General features: G+C 48.7%; 1 protein-coding gene across 2 annotated transcripts in view; it reads left to right on the top strand.

The window, feature by feature from the left end:
- PDE2A (phosphodiesterase 2A) overlaps positions 1-26,833 on the top strand; it is a 384,874-nt gene that overhangs the window by 327,978 nt on the left and 30,063 nt on the right. For both annotated transcript variants that reach the window (XM_053385339.1, XM_053385340.1), the window contains 7 exons: positions 10,796-10,926; positions 11,257-11,368; positions 15,109-15,148; positions 17,876-17,939; positions 21,369-21,447; positions 24,668-24,845; positions 26,349-26,461. In XM_053385339.1, coding sequence (XP_053241314.1) covers positions 10,796-10,926; positions 11,257-11,368; positions 15,109-15,148; positions 17,876-17,939; positions 21,369-21,447; positions 24,668-24,845; positions 26,349-26,461 — 717 coding nt within the window. The remainder of the gene's footprint in view (positions 1-10,795; positions 10,927-11,256; positions 11,369-15,108; positions 15,149-17,875; positions 17,940-21,368; positions 21,448-24,667; positions 24,846-26,348; positions 26,462-26,833) is intronic.

The following is a 26,833-nucleotide window of genomic DNA, read 5'->3' as shown; positions in this document are numbered from 1 at the left end:
GGCACTCAAAACAGAGCACCTTCGACTTCCAAAAGAAGTTCGCAAACCAGAACACTTCTGGGTTTGCAGTGTTTGGGTTCCAAGTTGTTTGAGTACCAAGGCATTTGAGAACCAAGGTACTGTTGGGATACTGCCAGGGAGATAAAGTCCATCTGAGCTCCCAAGCTCAGTGCCGGACGATCCATCGACCTCCCGTAGTCACGCAGTACCAGCAATTTAGCGACACTAAGCCTCAGGCTTAGTGCACACTCTAACAGCAGAATTCACACAGCAAAAGTTGCACAGCATGAGAGCAGAATAGCATATTTACAGTTTTATTCAGCGTAGGTCAGAACATGAGAAGACATGACCGTCTGCTCCGACTGCTCAGGCAAAACAGCAGAAAACGAAAGGAACAGACAACAGAAACATCCTGTGAGACAGGAAATTACGCAGGCTGTTATACAAACATCCTGCTCCCTTTTAAGGTGGAACGGAAATATCCTAACATCCTCCCCCTTTCCGTGTAACCTGTAGTACCTGTGGTTCAACCCAATTGCAACCTTTGTGCGTAAACCTTCAGTTGTTCTCTGTTAACAACCTTAGACAACAGATCAGCAGGAATTTCATTTCCTGGCATGTAGGACACCTGAATGAGTCCTTTCTGAATACACTCTCTTGCACGATGTAGCTTAATCTGCAAGTACTTGGTTCTTTGCTTGCAACTCTCTGAGTTCAGCAAAGCCAAACAAGATCTATTGTCTTGATACACTTGTATAGGACATTTCACAGAAACCCCAATGTCCTTAAACAGTTGCATCAACCATTCACAATCCATGAGTGAAAATGACAGAGCATTGAGTTCTTCTTCACAGGAACTTAGGCTAACTGTCGTCTGCTTTTTGCACAACCAGTCAAACAGGCAGTGGTTGTACATGTAGCATACTCCAGAAGTGCTTGTACCATCCGTGGTGTCACTTCCAAAACTTGCATCTGCAAAGATTTCAAGACCTCCAGTCTTCTGACTGGTGAACCTCAGCCTGTAGTGCATAGTCCCTTTCAAATACCGGGCTATGCGCTTCAGAGCTTTCCAATCCTGAACAGTAGGATTGTTAGCATGTCTGCTAAGCAGGTTAGTGCTTACAGCAATGTCAGGTCTTGAACATCTAGCAATGAAATTCAACTTGCCTAGAATGCATCTGTACAGCGTTGTGTCAGAAAACGCTTCAGCAGTTCTGTCTACCTGGTAACCTGTCACCATCGGTGTGTCTGCTGGGTTTGCATCAACCAAATTCAACCTGGTTAATACATCAGCAATTTTCTGTGTTTGGTGTACCAGAAAATTACCTGCTTGGTCCCTCTCCACCTGCAGAGAAAGATAGTTGGATACCTCACCAAGATCCTTCATGTCAAAGTGCTCCTTCAGCTGAGCTAGGGTGCTTTGGTAAAAAGCCTGATTCTTCCAAAACATCAGAAGATCATCAACAAAACATAAACAATACAGTTTGTTTTGCCCCTCCTCCTTGACAAACACACACGGATCAGCTTTGCCCTGGTGAAAACCTAGAGAAAGCAATGTTTCAGTGAGTTTTGTGTTCCAACACCTGGCACTCTGCTTGAGACCATACAAGGATTTCCGCAGTTTACAGACCATTCCCTTCTGTATCTGCATCCCGTCAGGTGGAAGCATGTACAGCTCCTCCCCCAAAATCCCGTACAAAAAAGCTGTATTTATGTCATGATGGGAAACATGCAGTTTCTCCTCCGCAGCGATCTTGAGCATCAGCCGAATGCTCTCATATTTGACCGTCTGTGAGTAGGTCTCGTGGTAATCCTGTCCTGGTACCTGTGAAAAACCTCTGGCAACCAATCTGGCTTTGTGTCTGACAACCTTGCCATTCTGGTCTGTCTTGGCCTTGAAGACCCATTTGCTGCCAACCAGTCTCATTCCTGGGACTACCGGTACCAGCTCCCAAGTTTGGTTCCTGTTCAAGGAATCAACTTCAGCCTTCATGGCATTTAGCCAAGGCTCAGCATCTTTAGAGGTTAACTCCTGAACCTCTTTGAAGCTTGAAGGTTCCCACACCTTCTCTGAGCTACTAAGAACAGCAGTTGCCGTCTTAGCAAACTCATCAGCAAATCTCTTTGGAGGTTTGCCTTTGGTCGCCCTTTCAGACCTGCGAACCAGACGCAAGTCTTCTGGACTCATCTCCTCCTTCTTAGGAGAAAAGCGACCAATGGTGAACAGTGGTTCTTCCAGTTCATTGTCAGACTCATCAGATGGTCTGACTGAGGCCTTTGCGCTCTTGTAGTCTGCTGTGTCATCACTGTCACTGACACCAGCAGCAGCGCCGCCCACTGAACTGGAATCCGAACTCTGATCATCATCATCATCATCCTCAGTTTCCTCAGCTTTCTCAGCATGATCTGCTTTCTTCACATCACCTTCATCCTCCTCTGGGTAACTCTGGAAAATTCCCACATTTTCCCCCCACTTAGGATTGTACTCAACACTCCTTGTGAACTTTATGGTTTTAGAGTTAGTCATCCATACCCTGTATGCACCTTTTTCGTACCCCATGAACAAACCATGTGCCCCACGCTTCCCAAGCTTGTTGCTTTGTGGGGTGTGTACCCACATGTCAGAACCAAAGATTCTCATGTGCTTGACATTAGGTTTCCTCCCAAACATTTTCTCATAGGGAGTGCAGCCAATAGGTGATGACAGTCTCCTGTTAAAAGAATAAACAAAATTCGCCAAAGCCTCCCCCCAAAACTTCTCAGGGAGATTGGCATCATGCAACAAGGTTTTTATTCCTTGCAGCAACGTTTGATTTGCTCGCTCCGCAAGCCCATTCATCCATGGCGATCTAGGCGTTGACAAGTCATGCTGGATTCCCTTCTCAGTCAGGAAAGTTTCAAACTGCTGAGAAGTGAACTCCCCGCCTCGATCAGTAAACAGACAACCGATACGTTTACCGTGAGCATTCTCCAACCAAGCACAGAATGCCTTGAACTTAGGAAATGCTTGCGATTTCTGCTCGAGCATAAACACATGAATGTACCTGGAAAAAGAATCAATTAGAACCATGAAGTACCTTGCTCCTCCCAAAGAGGGCGCTAGAGGACCTACCAGGTCTGCGTGAACTAGCTGGTAGGGTTTGGAAGCCTGCCTGCTAGACTCCTTGCCTTTTGGAGCAACCTTCACCTTGTTCTCTGCACAAGATACACATTTCATGTGAAATTTACAGGGTTTGATGTCCAAACCTTCAACCAACCCAGGCATCTTGGCTAGCGCTTGCCAAGATAAGTGACAAAATCTTCTATGTGCATCATGAATACATCCTGCATGAAGAACCTTGTTAGTTTGTGCAACACAACAAGTATCAGCATTAGATATAACAGCATTGTCATCATAAGTTAGACAGAACAAACCATCCATCAACTTTGCATGCAAAATGTCCTCTTTGCCTTTTCTGATGACACAGACAGTCCTCTTGAAGGAAACCTCAAAACCACGCCCATTCAGCTGTGGGACACTAAGCAAATTGTCCGCAGCTCCTGGAACAAAAAGTACATCTCTGATGGTAGTATGCAGACTTGCAAGTTTCACAGTCCCAACTCCTGCAGCTTGCAAAGTCCTTCCATCAGCCAGGTGGATCTCTCCATCTTGAGGTGTGAAGGAGATGAACAGGTGGCGGTTTTTGGTGAGATGGCGCGTGCACCCTGAATCCACTACAAACCTGGCCTTTCCCTTCGAAGCAGATTTGCTGGCAAACAAAACCTTGTTTTCCACCAGCGTGGGCTTTTGCAGCTTGCCCCCCTGCTCCTGGCCATCAGACGTGCCTTTAGCCTTTGGTGAAGCTGTGCCAGCGAACAAAGCCTTGTTTTCCACTGGCGTGGGCTTTTGCAGCTTGCCCCCCCGCTCCTGGCCATCAGACGTGCCTTTAGCCTTTGGTGGAGCTGTGCCAGCAAACATAGCCTTGTTTTCCACTGGCGTGGGCTTTTGCAACTTGCCCCCCCGCTCCTGGCCATCTGCAGGTTTTATCCTTTGTTTACATCTGGTCTTCCGGCCTCTGCATAGGCTCTGACCTTGGTTCTCACGAGAAACAGAGCTCTCAGCTGCCGACTCCTTGGCTCCCCCTGGAGGCTGGAATGCTGCCTGGGATGACGTGGCAGTCTGCTCCCCCTGCAGCTTGCAATCGGTGCCCTCAGCATCCCTGCATTCACTCGCATTCTGGGAAACAGCCAGGACCTCCGATGCATTCAAACCCTGGGCTGGGGTGATTGGCAGGTGGGCCTTTTTCAAAGCATCCCACATGTCACGTGCCGTGAGATTTCCAGCAAGCGTCTTTATTTCCTCCAGAGAGACGGATAAGACTATTATATCAACGGCCCTCGAATTCTGGCCCTGCCATTTCTCTGTCCGAGGAACTGGAGTGGCTTCAGATACAGTATGCCAGACTCCAAACTGACGCAGCAAACTCTCACACCATTTTGCCCAGGTCTGATAATTGTGCCGATTTAACTTTGGGCACTCAGTGGCCTCCGAAGCTTGGAAAACATCCATTCCAGCTTTTTGCTTTAGCCGTGAGCCTTTATGCCTTCAAAAACGGCTTATCTCGGCAGCCCATAAATCACGATGCCTCTGGCTCGGCTCCCAGGCCAATTAGTTTTGCCGGACATCAAAAGCCTTTTCCGCGGCATCCAGAAAAGCCTCTGCTTTCACTTTTCCAGCACATACCTTTCAGCAGTCTGTCGCTGTCTTACTCTCCTGCAAGTGCCGTGAATCTGGGCCCGAAACCTGTTGTTGGGATACTGCCAGGGAGATAAAGTCCATCTGAGCTCCCAAGCTCGGTGCCGGACGATCCATCGACCTCCCGTAGTCACGCAGTACCAGCAATTTAGCGACACTAAGCCTCAGGCTTAGTGCACACTCTAACAGCAGAATTCACACAGCAAAAGTTGCACAGCATGAGAGCAGAATAGCATATTTACAGTTTTATTCAGCGTAGGTCAGAACATGAGAAGACATGACCGTCTGCTCCGACTGCTCAGGCAAAACAGCAGAAAACGAAAGGAACAGACAACAGAAACATCCTGTGAGACAGGAAATTACGCAGGCTGTTATACAAACATCCTGCTCCCTTTTAAGGTGGAACGGAAATATCCTAACAGGTACCACTGTGTATATTTGTTGAGCAAGTTAGCGTGCATCCACTCCCCTAACCCTCAGCCAGTCAAGGAAATGTTATTTTCCCCATGACATTTCCTTCCTAAAGTTGTGTGTGCTCAAACACTTCCAAGAAACATGAAGACAAGGGGAAAGGGCTTGGCGGGTAGCTTTGTCGTGTAGCTGTTTCCTTATCGGGGCAAGAAATCACCCTGGGAAATGGGTGCTTTCCACTTCCCAAATTCGAACCCCGAATTTTGCCTGTGGAAATTGAGAACCTAAATTCCCAAATCCTGTTATCAGTCGGTGTCTGAACTCAGCCTTGGTCGTGAGACAAGAAGGATAGGCAAATCAGGATAGTGCTAGCTATCTTAGTCCTGGTATTTTAGGAGAAATTCCCTTTGACTTTTTTCCTTCATGTGACAATGGGTGGCACGCAACCGCGTCTTACTCAGAAAAGACCCCCTTAAAATTAATGAGCATCACTAAGTTAGGTCCGTTCCTTTCCATGGGTCTCGTTTGAGTAAATCTTCGTTTACTACCGCATAGACATTGTTGCTTTAGTAGCTTGGCATTAGAAACACCCAGCCTTTCTTTGTTCAGCAAAATCTAGCAGTCCCAGTTGCAAAGAATTGCTTCTGTCACCATGGTCTGGCATTAGCCAACAGGGCAGCTTTAAAAGAAGATTAGACAAATCTTCGTAGGAGAGGGCAATCGAGGGCTGCAGGCCACCATGGCTATGCTCTGCCCCCTACACTTGAAAGCAGCCATGCTTCTGAATCCCAGGTGCTGGAAACCACAGCTGTTGAGAGGGCTCTTGGGTTCGAATCCTGCTTACAGGTTTTCTGTTGCCCACTGTGAGAAAAGGATGCCGGACTAGATGTTTGTGATTTTATATTGCGATTTTATCCTGTGAACTGCCCTGAGACCTGCGGGTATAGGGCAGTATATAAATTTAATAAATAATTATCATAATAGTCAGTGCTTTTTTTCTAAATAAAATGTTTAGGGGTACAGTGGTACCTCTGGATGCAAACAGGATCCGTTCCGGAGCCCCGTTCGCATCCTGAAGCAAACGCAACCCACGTCTGCGCGTGCACAGGTCGCGATTTGCCACTTCCGCGCATGCGCGTGACGTCATTTTGAGCTTTCCGTTACTTCTGGGTCGCCATGGAGCGCAACCCGAAAATGCTCAACCCAAAGCTACTTCAACCCAAGGTATGACTGTACTCTCATTTTGAATCAAGAAAATCACCATTTTATAGTTTGAATCGGGGGAAATTAAAACAGTAACTGGACAAAAGTACAAAGATTCACAAAATAACCCTAACCTCTGCGTTTCCCCCAGAAAAAAAAGCACTGATAATAGTAATAAATGGGCCATGGGCCTGATTCGGCAGGGCTGATCTTATCTTCCTACAGTCAAACCTCGGATCCTGAATGCCTCCGTTTTGGAACATTTTGGCTCCAGAACGCTGAAAACCCGGAAGTGAGTGTTCTGGTTTTCGAACTTTTTTGGAAGCCAAATGTCTGACGCGGCTTCCGATCGAGTGCAGGAATCTCCTGCAGCCAATCGGAAGCCGTGTCTCGGTTGTCAAACATTTCGGAAGCCAAACGGGTTTCCGGAACGGATTACATTCGGCAACCGAGGTTTGACTGTATCCAGTATGGCTCTAGGCTGCCCGGCAGGGTAGCGACTAGTAGCAACTAGTCTATTTCCCCCTTTTAATCAAACCCACCCCCGTCGTCGCAGCCGCCAGAGCCAGCCTGTGGCGCCTCGGCAAGCTCTTTTGCTCAGCCGATCCGTCATCCATGCCTCAGTCAACAAATAGGGCAGGACGGGGAGTTAAACACATTTCTGGCTGGTCCAAAATCGCGGGACGCCAGCCTTGCATGGCTGCTGCCTGGCAGCCGACTGCCAAAGCAGAAAAAGGGAGAGGGCCGGCCGCCCTTTCCCTGACCCGCCAGATTTCCCTGCGTCCAGCCAAGCCACCGTGCGATTGAGACACGATATTGGTACACCCTGGAGCGTGACAAATCTAGCCGAGAGAGAGGAGGTCCGGGGCGCGAGAGGGCTCTTTAACTGGGCCGGAGAAGACAAATTGAGCCACAGTGGTTTGAGCTGAGCAGCTCATGGTTAAGGAAGAGGTGCAGGCTGAAAAGCAATTGCTGGGGTGTGGGGAGAGATGCTGCTGCTTGTGGGTTCTGCACAGGAATCTGGTTGGCCCCTGTGGGAAGATGATGAGCCATTGGGCTGATCCGGCAGGCTGTTCTCACGTTCTTATATCATCGGCCCTCTGGGATGTTGGCCCTCCTTCCCTCTCCCAATTAACTTCCGTCTCCAGGGCCTGTCGCATGGCATCACCAGGGGCTTCCCCTGTGACATCACCAGGGCATACCCTCCAAGTGTCCCTATATCCCAGGAACAGTCCTGGAGTTACGAAAGCCATCCCAGCTCCTGGTTTGATGTGTCCCTATTTTCCCCCCTGAGCTCAGGAAGGAGGATGAGCCAGGGTGCTTGCCCCAAGTGGTGGCAGCGAGGGGACATCCTGTTGCCTTTCCATGGCCTCCTCGTTACAAAATAAAATCAGGATTGAGGGGTTTTCTCTCTTTTTAAAAAAATATATTTTATTAATTTTTCCATGAAAATTCCAAAAAAATATACAACATATTTTCCCATCTTATTCAGTGTTTTGGACTTCCATCAACCACATATGAAGATTTTTCAATCTTTATCACTTAATCTGCATTTCATTAATTTCACTATTACTTTTAATAGTCATAGAATCATAGAATCATAGAGTTGGAAGAGACCACAAGGGCCATCGAGTCCAACCCCCTGCCAAGCAGGAAACACCATCAGAGCACTCCTGACATATGGTTGTCAAGCCTCTGCTTAAAGACCTCCAAGGAAGGAGACTCCACCACACTCCTTGGCAGCAAATTCCACTGTCGAACAGCTCTTACTGTCAGGAAGTTCTTCCTAATGCTTAGGTGGAATCTTCTTTCCTGCAGTTTGAATCCATTGCTCCGTGTCCGCTTCTCTGGAGCAGCAGAAAACAACCTTTCTCCCTCCTCTATGTGACATCCTTTTATATATTTGAACATGGCTATCATATCACCCCTTAACCTCCTCTTCTCCAGGCTAAACATGCCCAGCTCCCTTAGCCGTTCCTCATAAGGCATCGTTTCCAGGCCTTTGACCATTTTGGTTGCCCTCCTCTGGACACGTTCCAGTTTGTCAGTGTCCTTCTTGAACTGTGGTGCCCAGAACTGGACACAGTACTCCAGGTGAGGTCTGACCAGAGCAGAATACAGTGGCACTATTACTTCCCTTGATCTAGATGCTATACTCCTATTGATGCAGCCCAGAATTGCATTGGCTTTTTTAGCTGCCGCGTCACACTGTTGGCTCATGTCTAGTTTGTGGTCAACCAAGACTCCTAGATCCTTTTCACATGTACTGCTCTCAAGCCAGGTGTCACCCATCTTGTATTTGTGCCTCTCATTTTTTTTGCCCAAGTGCAATACTTTACATTTCTCCCTGTTAAAATTCATCTTGTTTGTTTTGGCCCAGTTCTCTAATCTGTCAAGGTCGTTTTGAAGTGTGATCCTGTCCTCTGGGGTGTTAGCCACCCCTCCCAGTTTGGTGTCATCTGCAAATTTGATCAGGATGCCCTTGAGTCCATCATCCAAGTCGTTGATAAAGATGTTGAATAAGACCGGGCCCAAGACAGAACCCTGTGGCACCCCACTAGTCACTCTTCTCCAGGATGAAGAGGAACCATTGATGAGCACCCTTTGGGTTCGGTCAGTCAGCCAGTTACAAATCCACTGAGTGGTAGCATAGTCAAGACCGCATTTTACCAGCTTCTTTACAAGAATATCATGGGGCACCTTGTCAAATGCCTTGCTGAAATCAAGGTAGGCTACATCCACTGCGTTCCCTTCATCTACCAGGCTTGTAATTCTGTCAAAAAATGAGATCAGGTTAGTCTGACATGACTTATTTTTCAGAAATCCATGCTGACTATTGGTGATCACAGCATTCCTTTCTAGGTGCTCACAGACTGTTTGCTTAATGATCTGCTCCAGAATCTTCCCTGGTCCTTCACTAATAGTTCTCTTCATACTTTTCTCTGCAATATTTCACATACTCCTCCTTACAAAACTTCTTGCAATCCCACTAGCGTAATCTATTGATTACAATTGCTTTTCAGATAGTTCACATATTTACTCCAGTCCTCTGAGAATCTCTGATCCCGCAGGTTTCGAATCCTTCCTGTCATCTTATCTAATTCTGCATAGTCCATTAATTTTGTCTGCCATTTCTCTTTCATCGGTAATTCTTCTTGTTTCCATTTCTGTGCCAATAGTACCCTTGCTGCCATTGTTGCATATAAAAACAGTTTATTATCCTGTCTATTAATATCCTCCCCTACAATGCCAAGTAGAAATGCTTCTGGTTTCTTTATAAATGTATATTTCAACATCTTTTTCATCTCATTGTATATCATTTCCCAGAAGCTTTTCACTTTCTTACATTCCCACCACATGTGATAAAAAGACAGGATTGAGGGGTTTTCTCAGGCGGTGGAGGACGTGTTTGCTGCGCTGTATTGGTGAAGTGATGGCAACATTCATCCTCCTTCTGATAGGAAATGCTCTGTGGGGGGGACACACACAAAAATTGGGGGTTGAGGAGGGCCAGTTGGAGGGGAGTGAGAAATGTCTTGGATTTTCCAGACATCACCGGGATTCATCCGTCGGAAGTAGCGTGAGCAGAATTTCCGAATACAACCGTACCATGGTTTTGGAACAGCTCAGTTCCCGAATGTTTCGGCTCCCAAACGTTGCAAACCCGGAAGTGGCTGTTCTGGTTTGCTAACTATTTTTGGAAGCTGAACATCTGACAGGGCTTCCACGACTTCCGGTTGACTGCAGGAGATTCCTGCAGCCAATCGGAAGCCGCGCTTTGGTTTCTGAATGTTTTGGAAGTCAAACAGACTTCTGGAATGGACTCCGTTCGACTTCCAAGGTGTGACTATATCGGTAAAATGCCCAGGGAAACCTGGGCATATGGGAACCCATGTCGGAAGTGTTGATTTTGGGGCGAATTTCCTTTAAAATGGTTTTTTAAAAAACCCAAAACAAAACAACAACTTTGCCACACACACAGCATCCCCAAAAAAGCTCAATAACTTTTGTGTCCGGGTTTTCACTTTTTGAAATACAGCAACCGTATCCCTGCATTTATCTGAGGGACGTTGAGGGGTATGCCGGGGGGGGGGGGAGTTCCCTAGGTCTCAGGTTTGGACCCTGATATCTGCCAAGGAGATATGCTGCCAAGGAGTGTGGTGGAGTCTCCTTCTTTGGAGGTCTTTAAGCAGAGGCTTGACAACCATATGTCGGGAGTGCTCTGATGGTGTTTCCTGCTTGGCAGGGGGTTGGACTCGATGGCCCCTGTGGTCTCTTCCAACTCTGTGATTCTATGATTCTATGATCTCAGGGTCTGTGACGTTTCTGATGTTTCAACCCTTGAGATCGAGACGCCCCACCCCACCAAACAAACCACAGACGGAAAGGAACCTTCCAATTCTGCTCCCGTCCCCCGGGTGACCAGCCCTTGTCTTTTCCTGCCAGGAGGAGCATAAGCAGCTGAACAGTATGCTGGGCTTTGAGGTGACCGCCATGCTGTGCGTCCCAGTGATCAGCAGAGCAACCTCGCAAGTCGTGGCGTTGGCCTGTGCCTTCAACAAGCTCGGTGGAGAGAGGTGAGTTCGAGGCTCCGTGCTGGCCACGGACAGGAGCCGGAACAGAGCCGCTGCCAAGAATTCTCCCCTGCAAAGTTTGATGGTCTCCCATTCTAGACCCCCTTCCTGCCGGGAATATATATTGCAACAAAACCATAAGTGATGTGCCCTGGTGGCTGTTTTATTTTTTGGGGGAAAACAACTTCCACAAAAGCGCCATGAAAATTTCTTTCTATGGAAGCTTGCTACAGAAGTGGGGAGGGATGGTGGCAAATGCGACTCCAGTGGCGGGTAGTTCCGCAGTACAGAATTAACATGGTTGCTGTTCTTCTCTTCCCCCTTCTACCGTAGCTACTCAGAAATGGACGAGCACAAGATCCAGCACTGCTTCTGCTACACCTCCACGGTGCTGACCAGCACACTGGCCTTCCAGAAGGAGCAGAAGCTGAAATGCGAGTGTCAGGTGAGGGGCAGGCAGGCGGGCACACCTGGGGTCCTCTAGGGCAGCGCTGGAGAGGTGGGCTGGAGCTCTGCATCGCAAGGGCATCTCCAGACAACGCGCTTGCATCAGTTTAACCGGTACAAAGGCACTGTAGTTTGTTGATATGGCAGGGCAGTGCGGTGTAGTGGTTATAGCAGGGGTTGGCAAACTAAGGCCTGGGGGTGGGATGCAGCCCCCAAAGCTCGTAAATCCAGCCCGCGGACCCTGCCGCCCGCTCAGTCAGTCCCGGCATGCTGCGGACACCTCGCCACGCGGGGACTGACTTCCGCGACGCTGGCAAGGCTTCTGGGAGGGCGGCCACACTGGCGAGGCGTCGGATCAGCTGTAGAAAGCTCCTGCAGCCCATCCGAATCGCGGGCAGCTCTGGCTGGGTGGTGACGCTGGCACGGCTTTGGATTGGCTGCAGGAAGTTCCCACAGCCAATCCGAAGCCTTGCCCCCGGGGCCCGAGGTAAACCCGGCCAGCCGGCGGCGGGTCTGGGCCGTGCCAGGGGCACCGTGATGGGCACATCGCGGGGCTTCAGCTGGAGCTTGGCACGCCTCCTGGCCTCGCCCATGGCACCTGGCTCGGCATTGCTGCTGGTGGCGCGCTCGGCGGCCGCGCTGGAGCAGCTGGAGCAGCTGGAGGGTGAGCTATGCGCTGCCTGCCCGGCGCTCTGTGTGCGCGGCCTGCCCGCCGACCTGGCCTCAGACGACAGGCCACAGCGCATAGTGCACACTGCCTAGGAGCTTCGCAGGGACAGGCCAATGGATCGGTTGCTATTTGTCAACAATGCCAGTGAGCGGGCACCGCCAAAACGCGCTCCTGAGCGCGTGCAGAGTGCGTTCCTCCTCCAGGTCCGAAGGCAGCTGCAGAACAGGCTTGCAGGATATTTATATTTTTCAAAATCTAGTCTGCCCCCCCGCAAGGTCTGACGGACAGTGGACCGGCCCCCTGATGAAAAAGTTTGCTGATAATTATAATTTGTTTTGTTTTTATTTTGTTTTGTTACTTGTATGAGAATTGAGGAAATCGTGGAAGGGAATTTAGGTCGACATTAGAAAAAGGCTTTAAGAATAAGAACAGATGTATAATTATTGATGTTTATAAGTTATAAGTTATAAATTTATAAGTTAAAAGTTTAAAAGTTAAAATTGGTTTTTCTAAAATGATTGAAATATAAAAAAGTTAAAAATTGGGGACAAGAACTTGTTGAACCAACAATTTGAACTGGAATACAAGAGGGGGAGGTGTGGGGAAGTCAGGAAAATATGTTATTGAAAATAATGACTTTGAATTTTATGTGTTTTAAAAAAAATTTCTTTCGTTTTCTTTTTTGTGTTTTTTTTTTATTTTTTGATAATGGAAAAATCTTAATAAATATCTTTTAAAAAGAAAAAAAGAAAAAGAAAAAGTTTGCTGACCCCTGTGTCCAAATGGTTGCCCTTTTCTGAACATCCCCCTCTTTAGCAAACTCTCATCTGCCCCCCCCCTTGAAACTTCACCTTCCTTGGTCCTACTGCCAAATGCCCGCCCGGCATGGAGGGAACTTTCCTTTGCCATAGCCGTGCAAAGTTTTTGACCTGTCGACTGAAACTCTTGTAAATCCTGCTGGTCTCCTTTTCCCCACCCGCTGGCCTGCTGACGCTGGAAGCAGCAGCAAAAGCTCAGCAGGGATGCTCTCTGCAGGATCCTGCGCAGCCCACAGAGCGGCCTCTGAGCTCAAGCAGCCTTCTCAAAGGCCCCCGGCCTCATTAGAGCCAGCCAGGTGACGGCATGAAAGGGAAGGACGGAAGCAGGTTCCGGGAAGCAAGCTAAGATCAAAAGAGCCCAGGAGGCTGCTGCAGAAGAGGCGGCAGGAATCGAGGAATCCTAGAACCTTAGAGCTGGAAGGGGTCCCCCAGAGGTCATCCAGTCCAACCCACCCGCTATGCCCGAATCACAGCTCAACCTCTGTTTGGAAACCTCTGGTTTGAAACTTTTTCCAAGTTAGGTTCAAAGGAGCATATGTACAACAAGAACATGGAAACACAGAATTGCAGAGGTGGAAGGGACCTTGAGGATCATCTAGTCCAACCCCCTGCAGTGTTGCAGTGGTTAGAGTGCACCAGGAAGAGATCTGGGTTCGAATCCCACCCCAACTCAGCCATGAAGCTCATTGGGCATAACCTTGGGCCCAGTCACTGCCTCTAACCTACCTCGCAGGGGATAAAGCGAGGGGTGGAGGACAATCATGCACTGTCCCTTGGAGCAGACAGGTGGCAAAAATCAAGGAAAAGATTAAAGAATGGCTTTCTCAACCTTAAAATATTTCTGTGCCAGCTGCGTGCAAAGAGCTCCCTCTTGTGGCACCAGCTGGTGCTGCAGGGCAATAAATAGCATTGGCTGAGGATCAAAGCTGATTTATCGCTAATACTGCTGCACATGGAAATTGATTTGGCGTGGAAGGATTTATTTGTTTGTTTGTTTCATAAAATTTATACACCGATTGCTGGATTTTAAAAACCATTGTGTTCCTTCTGGGGTGGTTTGGCCACCTTTGGTTCCTATCCTGAACTCAGCTGTCACCTGTGGCTCCTAGAAGCTGTCAGCTAAACCAGGTGAAGGCAGCTGGTGGGTCTCTAACCCTCAGGGGGTTAGGGACCTCCCCTGAATGAGAAGACAGGCTCTTGCAGATTGAGGGGACAAGACCAAGATTGGATCTAATGGTCAAGAAAGCTGTTTCTGCAAGTGCTGTAGAGAGAAGGGAGGGTTAGAGGGGGCTCATCCACCTGGACGGGGGCCCATCTGGGAGAAGGAAAGCTCTGGTCCTAGATGTCTTCTGCCTTGAGGGACATCTTCGGGAGAAGAAAGGGCTCAGGAGTAAACCCTACACAAATCTGGAAAGGAGTCCCGAAGACAGTTGGATGGCGTATTTTATACTCCTCTTTCCAGCAACTCCAGCAGCAGTGCCGGATTTACGTATAAGCTAAACAAGCTTAGAGGGGAAAATCTAAAGGGGAAAAACTGGATGTACATTTCCAAAATATAAGATAAAGAGCAAATAAAATACAACGTACATACAGCAACGGTGTTTTGTGTTGTGTAGGCTCCTATGATGTAAGTCATGGGCCCCGCCTGCTAGCCTGCTCCCTGAAACATGGGTAGGCAAACTAGGGGCCGGATCTGGCCCAATCGCCTTCTCAGTCCGGCCTGTGGACGGTCCAGGAATCAGTCTGTTTTTAAATTACTAGAATGTGTCCTTTTATTTAGAATGCATCTCTGGGTTATTTGTGGGGCATAGGAATTCTTTCATTATTATTTTTTTCAAAATATAGCCTGGCCCCCACAAGGGCTGAGCGACCTATTAGGTCCATAAATTACCATCTAGCATATATTCAACACACAAAAAAGGGGCAATTTGTTGTTGACAAAGGACAGCTGGACATAGAAAGGGCCCCATTACCTTCAGGAGCTGAGGGCCTCATCAAACCTCAATCCGGCCCTGTCTGGCAGCCAAGCTGGTTCCAAACGTATTGTTCTGCATTCCTTTGGACCACATCAGGAAGTTGAGAGGACCTTATATACTACATAGTGTTGTAATTCTAATTACATTGTCATTTCGATGTTGCGTCATATGAATAATGAAGAGGGGAGGTATCACCTGCTTTTCATTTCAGAATTAAGGAGCGAGATCTATATATTTCATCTCTCTCTCCTTCTCTCTCTCTCCTGCCCTCTAGGCTCTTTTGCAAGTAGCCAAGAATCTCTTCACACACCTCGGTAGGTATCTTCCTTCATAGCTGCCCCAGTGTAGCCTTGGGACTCGACCCCCATCTGTAAAATGGGAATAATGGCAACAACAACAAACAATGAAATCCTGAAGGGCCAGAGACATAGCTGTCAACTTTTCCCTTTTCTTGTGAGGAATCCTATTCAGAATAAGGGAATTTCCCTTAAAAAAAGGGAAACGTTGACAGCTATTGCCAGAGATCAACCTTCCAAAAAGGCCTCTGTGTGCCCCCGCAGTCGTGATATTCAACAAGGAACATTTTCAATGGACCATGTCAGGCCATCGCTGAGCCATTGACCTCAGCAGGTGCCCTTGAGCCATCCACCGTTCCTACCTCACAGGGTTGTCGGGAGGGGAAAATGGGGAAAGGGGGGGAATCCTGCATGCCGCCTTGAGCTTCTTGGGCGAACAGGTGGGGTCCAAATGTGATAATATTGAATAAATTGAAGGGGAAAGGGGGCTGCAGGGAAAATGGGTGCCTTTCTGGTCCTCCCTCTGGACCCCAGAATTCTCTCCGCATGGAGACTCGCCACAGCTTGACGCACTCTCTTGTGCTGAGCGAAGGGAGATGATGGGATAGAAACTGAGCCTAGAGTTTCCAGCAGATGTGATGGAAGTCCTGTATGGCTTTTTTAAAAAAATCATTTTTATTGATTTTTCCAATAACAAACATCCAGTTAATATATCCAATCATAATACAGTGGTGCCTCGCAAGACGAAATTAATCCATTCCACGAGTCTCTTCATCTTGCGGTTTTTTCGTCTTGCGAAGCACGGCTATTAGCGGCTTAGCGGCTGTAAAGGGAATTGGGGGTTGCTCGTGCGTAAGGGGGCTGCTGCTCTAGGCAACGTTGTCTGGCTAAACCTTTCCCTGGCTGGACAGCCCTTTCTCCGTGGCTGTGTCAGTCACTGGCAGAATCCGTCAGTGGGCGTTTCCTGAACTTCTTCCAACATAAAAGCTCTTTGACGCCAAATCTCCGCCTAGCCTCCCTGTGCGGAAGTCTTCTGCGCAGAGTGGGCGTGGCCAGCGGAGGTCCTGGGCTCTCCCCGCTGGTCTCTGTGGAAGAGTCTTGGAGCCATCTCTCCAAAGTCCTTCCCTGCTCCCCTTTCTTCCTGGTGTCACGCCGATTTCCTTCCCCAAAGGAGGTGTTCTCTCTCTCGCTGCTGGTTCCTTCTTCTGCATCGTTGGGGAGCCTTACCTCCACTCTTGGCTCCGATGGCAGTTCCCTGACAGCGGCTTAGCGGCTTAGCAGCTTTAAGAAAAAGGAAACAAACTCGCAAGAACTCGCAAGACGTTTCGTCTTGCGAAGCAAGCCCATAGGGAAATTCGTCTTGCGGAACGACTCAAAAAACGGAAAACCCTTTCGTCTAGCGAGTTTTTCGTCTTGCGAGGCATTCGTCTTGCGGGGCACCACTGTACTCCAATTAAAATTTAAAAAACTAAAATAAAAAAGACCAAATTATAATTATTAATTTTTCGAAGCTCCCCATGGTCTGGATTTCTGAAGCATATCTCCACATCTCAGTCCTGCCTCTCCTCCTCGTTTCCTTATTTTCCACATCTCGATTTTGATGCTTTATAATTCTCCGTCCCGGAGTCCGCAATTCTCAATCATGTCAAACATCATGTACTTTCATCCCTCGAATACAGCTTTGTTAGTATATATTTTTCCAAATGTCTTTTTATCAGCGCAGCTTCCTCTGACTCCATTCCAATCCGGGATGTTGTCCAAGTCTGTTATCTGGAGTTTAATGGCGCAGCAACTCCCAATCATTAATTGTCCAAACCTTCCTTTGGAGCTTTATTGAACCAGTACCTTCCAAGCTAAATTGTTAGGCAGAACTGTTTGCAATATTGCAATGAGGATAAACTGTATTCCACAACATCAGTCATTTGGCGACCAATCAGCCTTTGGAGACTGCACTCTGCCCCTTCCGGGGAAGTCCTGTATAGCTTAGGTCCAAGCTATCTGACGGGGCTTCTCCTTCCTGGGCTCTGAGATATTCAGAGACGCTCTTCTTTGAATCCCCGCTTGGTGGGGACGTGAATGAGGGCCTTCTCATACCTTCCCAAAACCAGGATGCCTGTCTTCCAGGACATGCTCCCGGGCGAGTCATGTGACCCACAACTCACTCTCGCTCCCCCCCAAAAAATGCTTTTTTCAGGGCAAAATCTCACATGGTGCCCCAAAGTATGCATTTTTGGGCACCGCGCAAAATCGCAGCTCCCAAAATGGCCACAGTGCTCTTGCACAAAAAACCCCCCAGGACGCCCTATTTTTTCTGGGGCACTTGGCAGATTATGCCTTCTCAGTGGTTTCTGCTCCCAGACAACTTTGGAATTCCCTCCCAGGAGAAGCCAGACTGGCTCCTTCCTTGCTGTCGTGCCAACAGCCAGGGGAGACTGTTTTATTCTGGCAGGCCTGGAAAACTGCCTGTTTTCCAAGGGCTTTTCAACAGCACTGTGCCGTTTTCACTGTATTTTCATAGATCTTTATATTGCTTTAGCCCTATTGCAGTCCAGTTGTTTTTCGACAGTCATCTTCGATATGCTTCCAGCTTTTTGTATTCTGACTTGCTTTTAATTTCTACAACCCTCCTTGAGTCCCGGCCAGGATATAATTAAAATTAGCCGTAACCAAGAATAAGAACCATCTTCCACAACCGCTCTGTGGCCTTTGGGTCTCCTAACCGACTGCCTCTCTGACCCTTCGCAGATGACGTCTCGGTGCTGCTGCAAGAGATCATCACAGAAGCCCGGAATCTCAGCAACGCCGAAATGTGAGTCTCCCGCAGCGACGGTGACGCACGGAGCTCTCTCTGGTGCAACGTGAAGCCAGGGGGGGCTGGCATTCCTGAAAGCAAGCCCCCGCTCTGAGACACCAGACCCTCTGGCCAAGGGACGGATCCCAGACAGGTCTTTTCATGGGTCGGTATATTTAGAAAGTTGCCTCCAAGATGGTTGGGGAACAGCAGGACAAACACATTTCTGAATTTAGCTGTGTGGGTTTGGACTGACTTCGGATTCCCAATGCTTCACCCTGGCAAGGAGTTTGTTCCCTCTCCCTGTTTTTTGTTTTTTTGAAAAAATTGAATTTGGGGTTGTTTTGGAGAAATGAGCTAGAGGAAGCTTTAGGTAAAGGTAAAGGGACCCCTGGCCATTAGGTCCAGTCACAAACAACTCTGGGGTTGCAGCGCTCATCTCGCTTTACTGGCCGAGGGAGCCAGCATACAGCTTCCGGGTCATGTGGCCAGCATGACTAAGCCGCTTCTGGCGAACCAGAGCAGCGCACGGAAACGCCATTTACCTTCCCCCGGAGCGGTACCTATTTACCGTATTTTTCGTTCTATAGGGCGCACCGGCCCATAGGACGCACCTCGTTTTTTGGGGGGAAATGAATAAAAAAAATTTATTCCCCCCCCCAGCCGCGGCTGCCGCCTCAAGCCTTGCGCACACCTGCCCGAAGCACGGGGCACCCTCCGGAGGGCTCCACATGCTTCGGGCTGCAGGCTGCCGCCCCAAGTCTTGCGCGCTCGGCGGGACCTCCCGCCGGACGCGCAAGGCTTGCAGACACTCGCCCGAAGCACGGGGAGCCCTCCAGAGGGCTCCCCGTGCTTCGGGTGACAGGCTGCCGTCCCAAGCCTCGCGCGCCCGGCGGGACCTCCCGCCGGGCGCGCAAGGCTTGCAGACACTCGCCCGAAGCACGGAGAGCCCTCCGGAGGGCTCCCCGTGCTTCGGGCGACAGGCTGCCGCCCCAAGCCTCGCGCGCCCGTCGGGACCTCCCGCTGGGCGCACAAGGCTTGCAGACACTCGCCCGAAGCACAGAGAGCCCTCCGGAGGGCTCCGCGTGCTTCGGGCGGCAGGCTGCCGCCCCAAGCCTCGCGCGCCTGTCGGGACCTCCCGCTGGGCGCACAAGGCTTGCAGACACTCGCCCGAAGCACGGGGAGCCCTCCGGAGGGCTCCCCGTGCTTCGGGCGACAGGCTGCCGCCCCAAGCCTCACGCGCTCGGCGGGACCTCCCGCCGGGCGCGCAAGGCTTGCGGACACTCGCCCAAAGCACGGGGAGCCCTCCGGAGGGCTCCCCGTGCTTCGGACGACAGGATGCCGCGCCAAGCCTCGCGCGCTCCCGCCGGGCGCGCAAGGTTTGCGGACACTTGCCGGGGCTGCAGGCTGCTGCCCGCAAGCCTTGTGAGCCCGCGGGAACTCCCGCCGGGCTTGCAAGGCTTGCGGATAGCTTCCTGAAGCCTGGAGAGCAAGAGGGGTCGGTGCGCACCGATGCCTCTCGCTCTCCAGGCTTCAGCGAAAGCCTGCATTCGCACCATAGGACGCACACACATTTCCCCTTCATTTTTGGAGGGGAAAAAGTGCGTCCTATGGTGCGAAAAATACGGTATCTACTTGCACTTTGACGTGCTTTTGAACTGCTAGGTTGGCAGGAGCAGGGACTGAGCAACAGGAGCTCACACTGTTGCGGGGATTTGAACTGCCATCCTTCTGAACAGCAAGCCCAAGAGGCTCAGTGGTTTAACCCACAGCGCCACCCACGCTATAAGGAAGGTTTTAGTGTACCAATATTCCCCTATCTCTTAGTTTCCGCATCCTGTTCTAACTTTCACCCGATACAGAAGCTGCTTCTGGAAACCAAGTGGAATATAGCACGAGTTTGGCGCTCGTTTCTGCGCTATTTGCTTCCGGCAAAAATCCGTTTCCAAATCAACGTGGAAATGAGCGCTTAACCTGCACCAGGCAGCACAATCACCTCTTGCACCCGTGTAACTTGCGCTATTTCAACCATACGCAGCTGAAGGCAGGGTGGTGGAAACTGCACAAGTTAAATCCAAGCAAGACAGAGAGATTAAAAGCTCTTTTTGCTCCGGTTCTACTTATAATAATAATAATTGTATTAGTTATACCCCACCCATCTGGCTGGATTGCTCCAGCCACACTTGGGGTTACAGGGCATTTAAAGAGCTTAAAAGCTCTTTGCCTCGCTTGTGAGGCCTGGCTTGCTCACAGCACCGACTCTGGGTTGCTTGTGCGAGATCCCACAGGACAAATCTGAATTCCCACAAGATTTCGCACAAGGTCCCTAGCCTCCCAAAGCTGGGATACTGAGGAGGCTTGCTCCCCAAGCAAGGCAGATGGCCAGTGCTGGATTTACGTTTAAGCTAAATAAGCTATAGCTTAGGGCCCCACTCTCTTGGGCCCCCCCCAAAAAAATTCACTATTAATATACTTCTTCTTAATTGTATTTAAGTTCAACAATTACATTGATAAAATACATATTTAGTTATGTGCAATTGGCTTTAGATAATTAGGTCCATAAATTACCATACAGTGGTACCTCAGATTAAGGACTTAATTCGTTCTGGAGGTCCATTCTTAACCTGAAACTGTTCTTAACCTGAAGCACCACTTTAGCTAATGGGGCCTCCCACTGCCGCCACACGATTTCTGTTCTCATCCTGAAGCAAAGTTCTTAACCCAAGGTACAATTTCTGGGTCTGTAACCCAAGGTACCACTGTATGGCATATATTCAACACAAAAAAACCAGCAACAATTTGTTGTGGACAAAGGACAGCTGGACATAGAAAGGGCCCCATTACCTTCAGTAGCTTAGGGCCTCATCAAACCTAAATCCAGCCCTGCAGATGGCTCAACAGGTGTGTTTTTTTCTGCCAGGTCTTCTTGGGTTACCTGGTGCAAAATGAGCTTTTAAGTTCTCCACCTTGCTTGGCAGGCAAGGTGGACTCTAGAAGTTCAGGGGATTCTCTCTCCTTCTGCCTCCTCCTCCTCAGCTTCTAGCCACAGAGCCACTGAGCAGATCCAACACTTGAGAACAATTTAAAACCACCCCACGACAAATAAACAACACCCAAGTTACAAACCCCACCCCCATCAAAACCATAATTTTAGCATATGGGGGGGGCTGACCCACACCCTCATTCCATCCCTAAAGTGCCACCCCCCAAAAGGACGAGTCCCTTGGGTGTCCCTGCTATGGTGGCAATTATCTCCTCCTTTATCAGATACTTGGTCGTCACCGTGAAGCTTCTGGGACCTCACAGTTTCTCACACCACCACCACCACTTGAACCCGTGCGCAGGCCCAGAGGTTGCGTTCCCCCTCGCTTGTCCCAGTGAACGGTCAGGATCCTGGCGACGGTGGTTTATCAAGCCTGTACCTCACCTGGGCTTGTTCTTTTGCAGATGTTCTGTATTCCTGCTGGACAGAAGCAGCCACGAACTGGTGGCCAAGGTTTTTGACGGGGGCGTGGTGGATGATGAGGTAAGGGCCACCAGCAGTGCCAGATTTATGTGTAACCCAAGCAAGCTATAGCTTAGGGCCCCACTCCCTTGGGACCCCCAATAAATTTAAAGGGGAAAAAACCTGGATGTACATTTCCAAAATATAAGATAAAAAACTAATGGAATAAAACCTACATACAGCAACAGTATTTTGTGTTGTGTGGGCTCCTATGATGTAAGTCATGGGCCCCGCCTGCTAGCCTGCTCCCAAAAATATCACTAGTTTCCTCATTTCTATATATAGGGTGCCTACATTCTGCATGGACTGGTTGCATAGAGACTGGTTTTTAGAGACTGGATGATGAGTCTCTGTAAATTGTGTTTCTAAAGTAACTTTTGTTATTGCCAAATGCCAATGTGTTTGCATTATTAAGTTTGTTATGAATAAAAAAATCATTTTAAGTTAGAGCTTAATAATTCACTGTTAATATACTTCTTCTTATTTGTATTTCAGTTCAACAATTACTTTGATAAAATACATGTTTTGTTATGTGCAAATGGCTTGAGATACCTATGAGGTCCATAAATGACCATATAACATATACAGAAAGGTAGCCGTGTTGGTCTGCCATAGTCAAAACAAAAAAATTTGTTTCTTTCCAGTAGCACCTTAAAGACCAACTAAGTTACTTCTTGGTATGAGCTTTCGTGTGCATGCACACTTCTTCAGATACACTGAAACAGAAGTTGCCAGATCCTTCTGTATAGTGAGAAGGTGGGGAGGGGTATTACTCAGAAGGGTGGTGGGAATGGGTGATTGGCAGATAGCTGTGATGAGCCTGTTGACGACTCTTAACGACTGCAATAGGTCTTACAGGAAAAAGCAAGGGGTGAGAAGGTGAAAAATGGCTTTGTCATGTATAATGAGATAAGAGTCGTCAACAGGCTCATCACAGCTATCTGCCAATCACCCATTCCCACCACCCTTCTGAGTAATACCCCTCCCCACCTTCTCACTATATAGAAGGATCTGGCAACTTCTGTTTCAGTGTATCTGAAGAAGTGTGCATGCACACGAAAGCTCATACCAAGAACTAACTTAGTTGGTCTTTAAGGTGCTACTGGAAAGAAATTTTTTTTTTGTTTTCATATAACATATATTCAACACAACAAACAGTAACTATTTGTTGTTGACAAAGACAGCTGGACATAGAAAGGGCCCCATTACCTTCAGTAGCTTAGGGCCTCATCAAACTTAAATCTGGCCCTGGCCACTGGAAGGAAAGGGGGGGGACTACAGTGAGAGTGGAGAAATGGGGGTCATTTTTCTCCAGTTTTCCCCATTCTTTTTGCCAGTTTTTTAGGGACAAATTGAAGGGGGGAACAGGAAAAATGGGGAAGGGAAACTCCCCCCCCCAAGTCCCCACCCCCGCCTCATATCTCCATCTCTGGTCCCCCAGATATGGTTGGATCACAATTCCAAGCATCCTCATCCCTGACCAGTGGCCATACTGGGACTACTGGGAGGTGGTGGAGTCTAACACTATTTGGAAGGCAGCAGGTTAGACACCCCTGAACTAAAGGGTTGTTGTTGTTGTTGAGTCGTTTAGTCATGTCCGACTCTTCGTGACCCCTGGACCAGAGCACGCCAGGCACCTCTGTCCTCCACTACCTCCCGCAGTTTGGTCAAACTCATGCTGGTAACCTCGAAAACACTGTCCAACCACCTCGTCCTCTGTCGCCCCCTTCTCCTTATGCCCTCCATCTTTCCCAACATCAGGGTCTTCTCCAGGGAGTCTTCTCTTCTCATGAGGTGGCCAAAGTACTGGAGCCTCAGCTTCACGATCTGTCCTTCCAGTGAGCACTCAGGGCTGATTTCCTTAAGAATGGATACGTTTGATCTTCTTGCAGTCCATGGGACTCTCAAGAGTCTCCTCCAGCACCAGAATTCAAAAGCATCAATTCTTTGGCGATCAGCCTTCTTTATGGTCCAGCTCTCACTTCCATACATCACTACTGGGAAAACCATGGCTTTAACTATACGGACACTAAACTAAAGGGATGGGGGTATAATTGTGGGCCCTACCTTATTTTTATCCTTGTAAGTTCTTTTAAACTGCTCTTAATATTTTGTTTCTTGGTTGTCTCAAGGATTTGGCCCCAGTGTGGTTTTTAAGCCTCCAGGTATCCTTTGCCAAACTCGATTCCCATCCCTTCTCTTATTCTTACACCGTCTGAATCCGGAGAGATTATTGTAAAAATGAAATAAAAAGAACTGGGAGAATTTGAATTCATTTTAAATCCCGGCACATTCAAGCCAAGCTTTTGGCAGTAACTGAACTTTGGGTGGAAGCTAGAAGTCAATTTTGCGCCGATGCTTTGGAGAAGGAAGCCTCAACTGGTTGGGAGAAAAATGGAAAGGAATTCTGGGCAGAAATTCTCCAAATTTCGGGCGGCTATCAGAGCCTCAGTTGCCCCCTAACTTGAAAACCTCACTTGTGACTTTCGCTTTGGTGCAAAAGTAGGTGACATTTAGCATTAGCTGAAAGCTAGTAAGTCATATATTGCATGTTGCCAAAGGCTTGGAAGACCCTGGTAAATTCTAAGCTATTTGGTGGGATTTTATCTTAAATACAGCAAATGCAGGCAGACAGGACTCCCTCCCCACAGTGCAACATGAAATTTGGCTTTCCTGGTGGTCTTAAGCAGTCTACCAGCCTAATCACAGAACTTCAGAGTTGGAAGGGACCCCAAGGGTCATCTAGTCCAACCCCCTGCAATGCAGAAATCTTTTGCACAACGTGGGGCTCAAACCCACAAACCTAAGAGTCATGTGCTCTACCGACCGATAAGACTTTATTAGAAAAGTAAGCAGTGGTGAAGTCACTTATTTAAGATATTTATCCCTTTAGATTTCAAGCAGATCCATTTTCAGTATCTTTTAATTGTCTGCTCCTGGTTAATATTACGTGTTTTCCGGATAAACCACACTGCTTTTTTTGAACTTCTGTTATTTTTATTCTATCAATTTCCCCCCTTCTCCTCCCAACCAGTTTGCGCTTCCATCCCCTCCTTTCCTTCCTGTTGAGGCAGAATGTCTGTTGTCTTCAAGCCGAAGGCCGAGTATTGGCTGGCCTTCCTCTCAGTCCTCAACGATGCCCTTCCAGTAACAAGGCTGGTTGGTGGCGGGTAGTTCCACACACACACACATGAGACTGTGGAGTAACCGGCTTTCCTTCTGCTGTGGACTCCTTTCTCAGAGCCACGAATTCCGGATTCCGGCCGATCAGGGCATCGCGGGCCACGTGGCAACCACGGGGAAGATCCTCAACATCAAAGACGCCTATTCGCACCCGCTCTTCTACCGCGGGGTGGACGACAGCACCGGCTTTCGCACCCGGAACATCCTCTGCTTCCCCATCAAAGACGAGAACCAGGGTGAGTGTGCAGGAGAAGTGCAACACCAGGTGTGTGCAATGCCCCACGCAGGTGAGATGTTTGAGAAGCCCCTCGTGCCCTGTCTTCCGTGCTCCCCCAAGTGGGAGAAGAATCTACGTCCCTTCCCCTTTCCTATCCACCTGGGCTCACCAACTTACTCGAGAGTAACTGACAGCTCCCTTGCCTTTTGACATGCCAAGAAGAAGGCACATGATCGGAGCATCCTTTGGAAGGGAGAAAGAAAGGGAAACATAAGGAGAACTTGCTGAATCAGACCAACAACATGCCCATTATGGGAAACCCGCAAGCAGGATTCGAACACAAGATCCCTCTCCCTTCCTGCTCTTTTCCAGCAACTGGCATTCAGAAGCAGAGCCCTCCTGGCTGGTAGCAACTGATAGCCCTCTCCTCCTCCATTAATTTATCTAATCCACTCACTGCTGCCTCTGGTGGGAGAGAGTTCCATAGTCTAACTATGCACTGCAATTGTGGGAATGTTCAGGGAAGCAGGAGAAGATATATTGTTTATTAATATCCTTCCCCTTTTCCATTCCCCTTTTAAACACACAGCAGATAGGTGGTTGCAGGCTTGTGTAAGCCTTTCACTAGTAAGTTCCTGGTAAGTTCCCTTATAAGGGATGCGGGTGACGCTGTGGGTTAAACCACAGAGCCTAGGACTTGCCGATCAGAAGGTCGGTGGTTTGAAACCCCTCGACGGGTTGAGCTCCCGTGGCTCTGTCCCAGCTCCTGCCAACCTAGCAGTTCAAAAGCACATCAAAGTACAAATAGATAAATAGGTACCACTCCGGCGGGAAGGTAAACGCCGTTTCCGTGCGCTGCTCTGGTTCGCCAGAAGCGGTTTAGTCCTGCTGGCCACATGACCCGGAAGCTGTACGCCAGCTCCCTCGGCCAATAAAGCGAGATGAGCACTGCAACCCCAGAGTCGGCCACGACTGGACCTAATGGTCAGGGGTCCCTTTACCTTTACCTAAGTTCCCTTCTATCCCTCTTAAAAAAATAAACACACCACAATCTTGTTTAAAGTACATAAAAGAAGTTTACTCACATCATCAGTTCACAGTTGGATCCCCGAAGGCAGACTTAGTTACATGTGGATCTATCCCATATGGGGATAATCCCAGTGTCTTCTGCTGGCTGAAAGCCAACAGAGCATCTCTAGCTAAAAAGCTGCTCCAACAACGGAGGAAGTCAAAGAGAGGAAAAGAGAAAGAGTGTTGTGTGCCTCGTGCTTTTGTTACCTGGACAGGTAAAGTCACGCCCACCTCTAGTCACATGCAAAGGAAGTATGTCCCAGCCCAGGAGGAAAGAGGAAGTTCCGACTGGCTGGACCAAACATCCCCTTGCATGTCCACTCTAGGAAAACAAGGAATGTTGTACTTGACTGCTATCTATGTATCGCATCCCACAGCTATCGGGTGTGATCCTTCTCCTGCCTATCCAACGCAAGAACTCACCTGTTGTCTTCTTCTCTGCTTCTTCCAGAGGTCATTGGAGTGGCTGAGCTGGTGAACAAAATCAACGGGCCTTGGTTCAGCAAATTTGACGAGGATCTAGCCACCGCCTTCTCCATCTACTGCGGCATCAGCATCGCCCACGTAAGCAGGATCCTTTGGGTTCCCCTAGCTCTTTTCTCCACCCCAGGTAGAGCTGTACACCTCCCTTGCACAGTGGGCCAGCCTTCTCCAACCTAGTGCTGTCCAGAAGCCTTGGATGCAGCTCCCACGACTGCGCCAGCTGGGAGGGCACCAGGTTGGGGAAGACTGCAATGGACCATATTCTTTCCAGGGAAGAGGGTGCAAAGCCAGCTGTCTTGCTGAAGATCACTAGATTTTTATCCATTAGCACAGAGATGCATTTCCATCCTATAAAAAGGTTTTGCAAGCTTTTACTTGCAGAGCTTTCTTCAGAAACAAAACAAAAGCATCCAAGATACGTCAAAAACATCCATACAATCAAGTAGGACCCTG

The sequence above is a fragment of the Podarcis raffonei genome, chromosome 4, assembly GCF_027172205.1.
Source record: "Podarcis raffonei isolate rPodRaf1 chromosome 4, rPodRaf1.pri, whole genome shotgun sequence".
NCBI lineage: Eukaryota > Metazoa > Chordata > Lepidosauria > Squamata > Lacertidae > Podarcis > Podarcis raffonei.
Note: the sequence above shows the minus strand (reverse complement) of the source record. Positions and strands in the feature narration are given on the sequence as shown.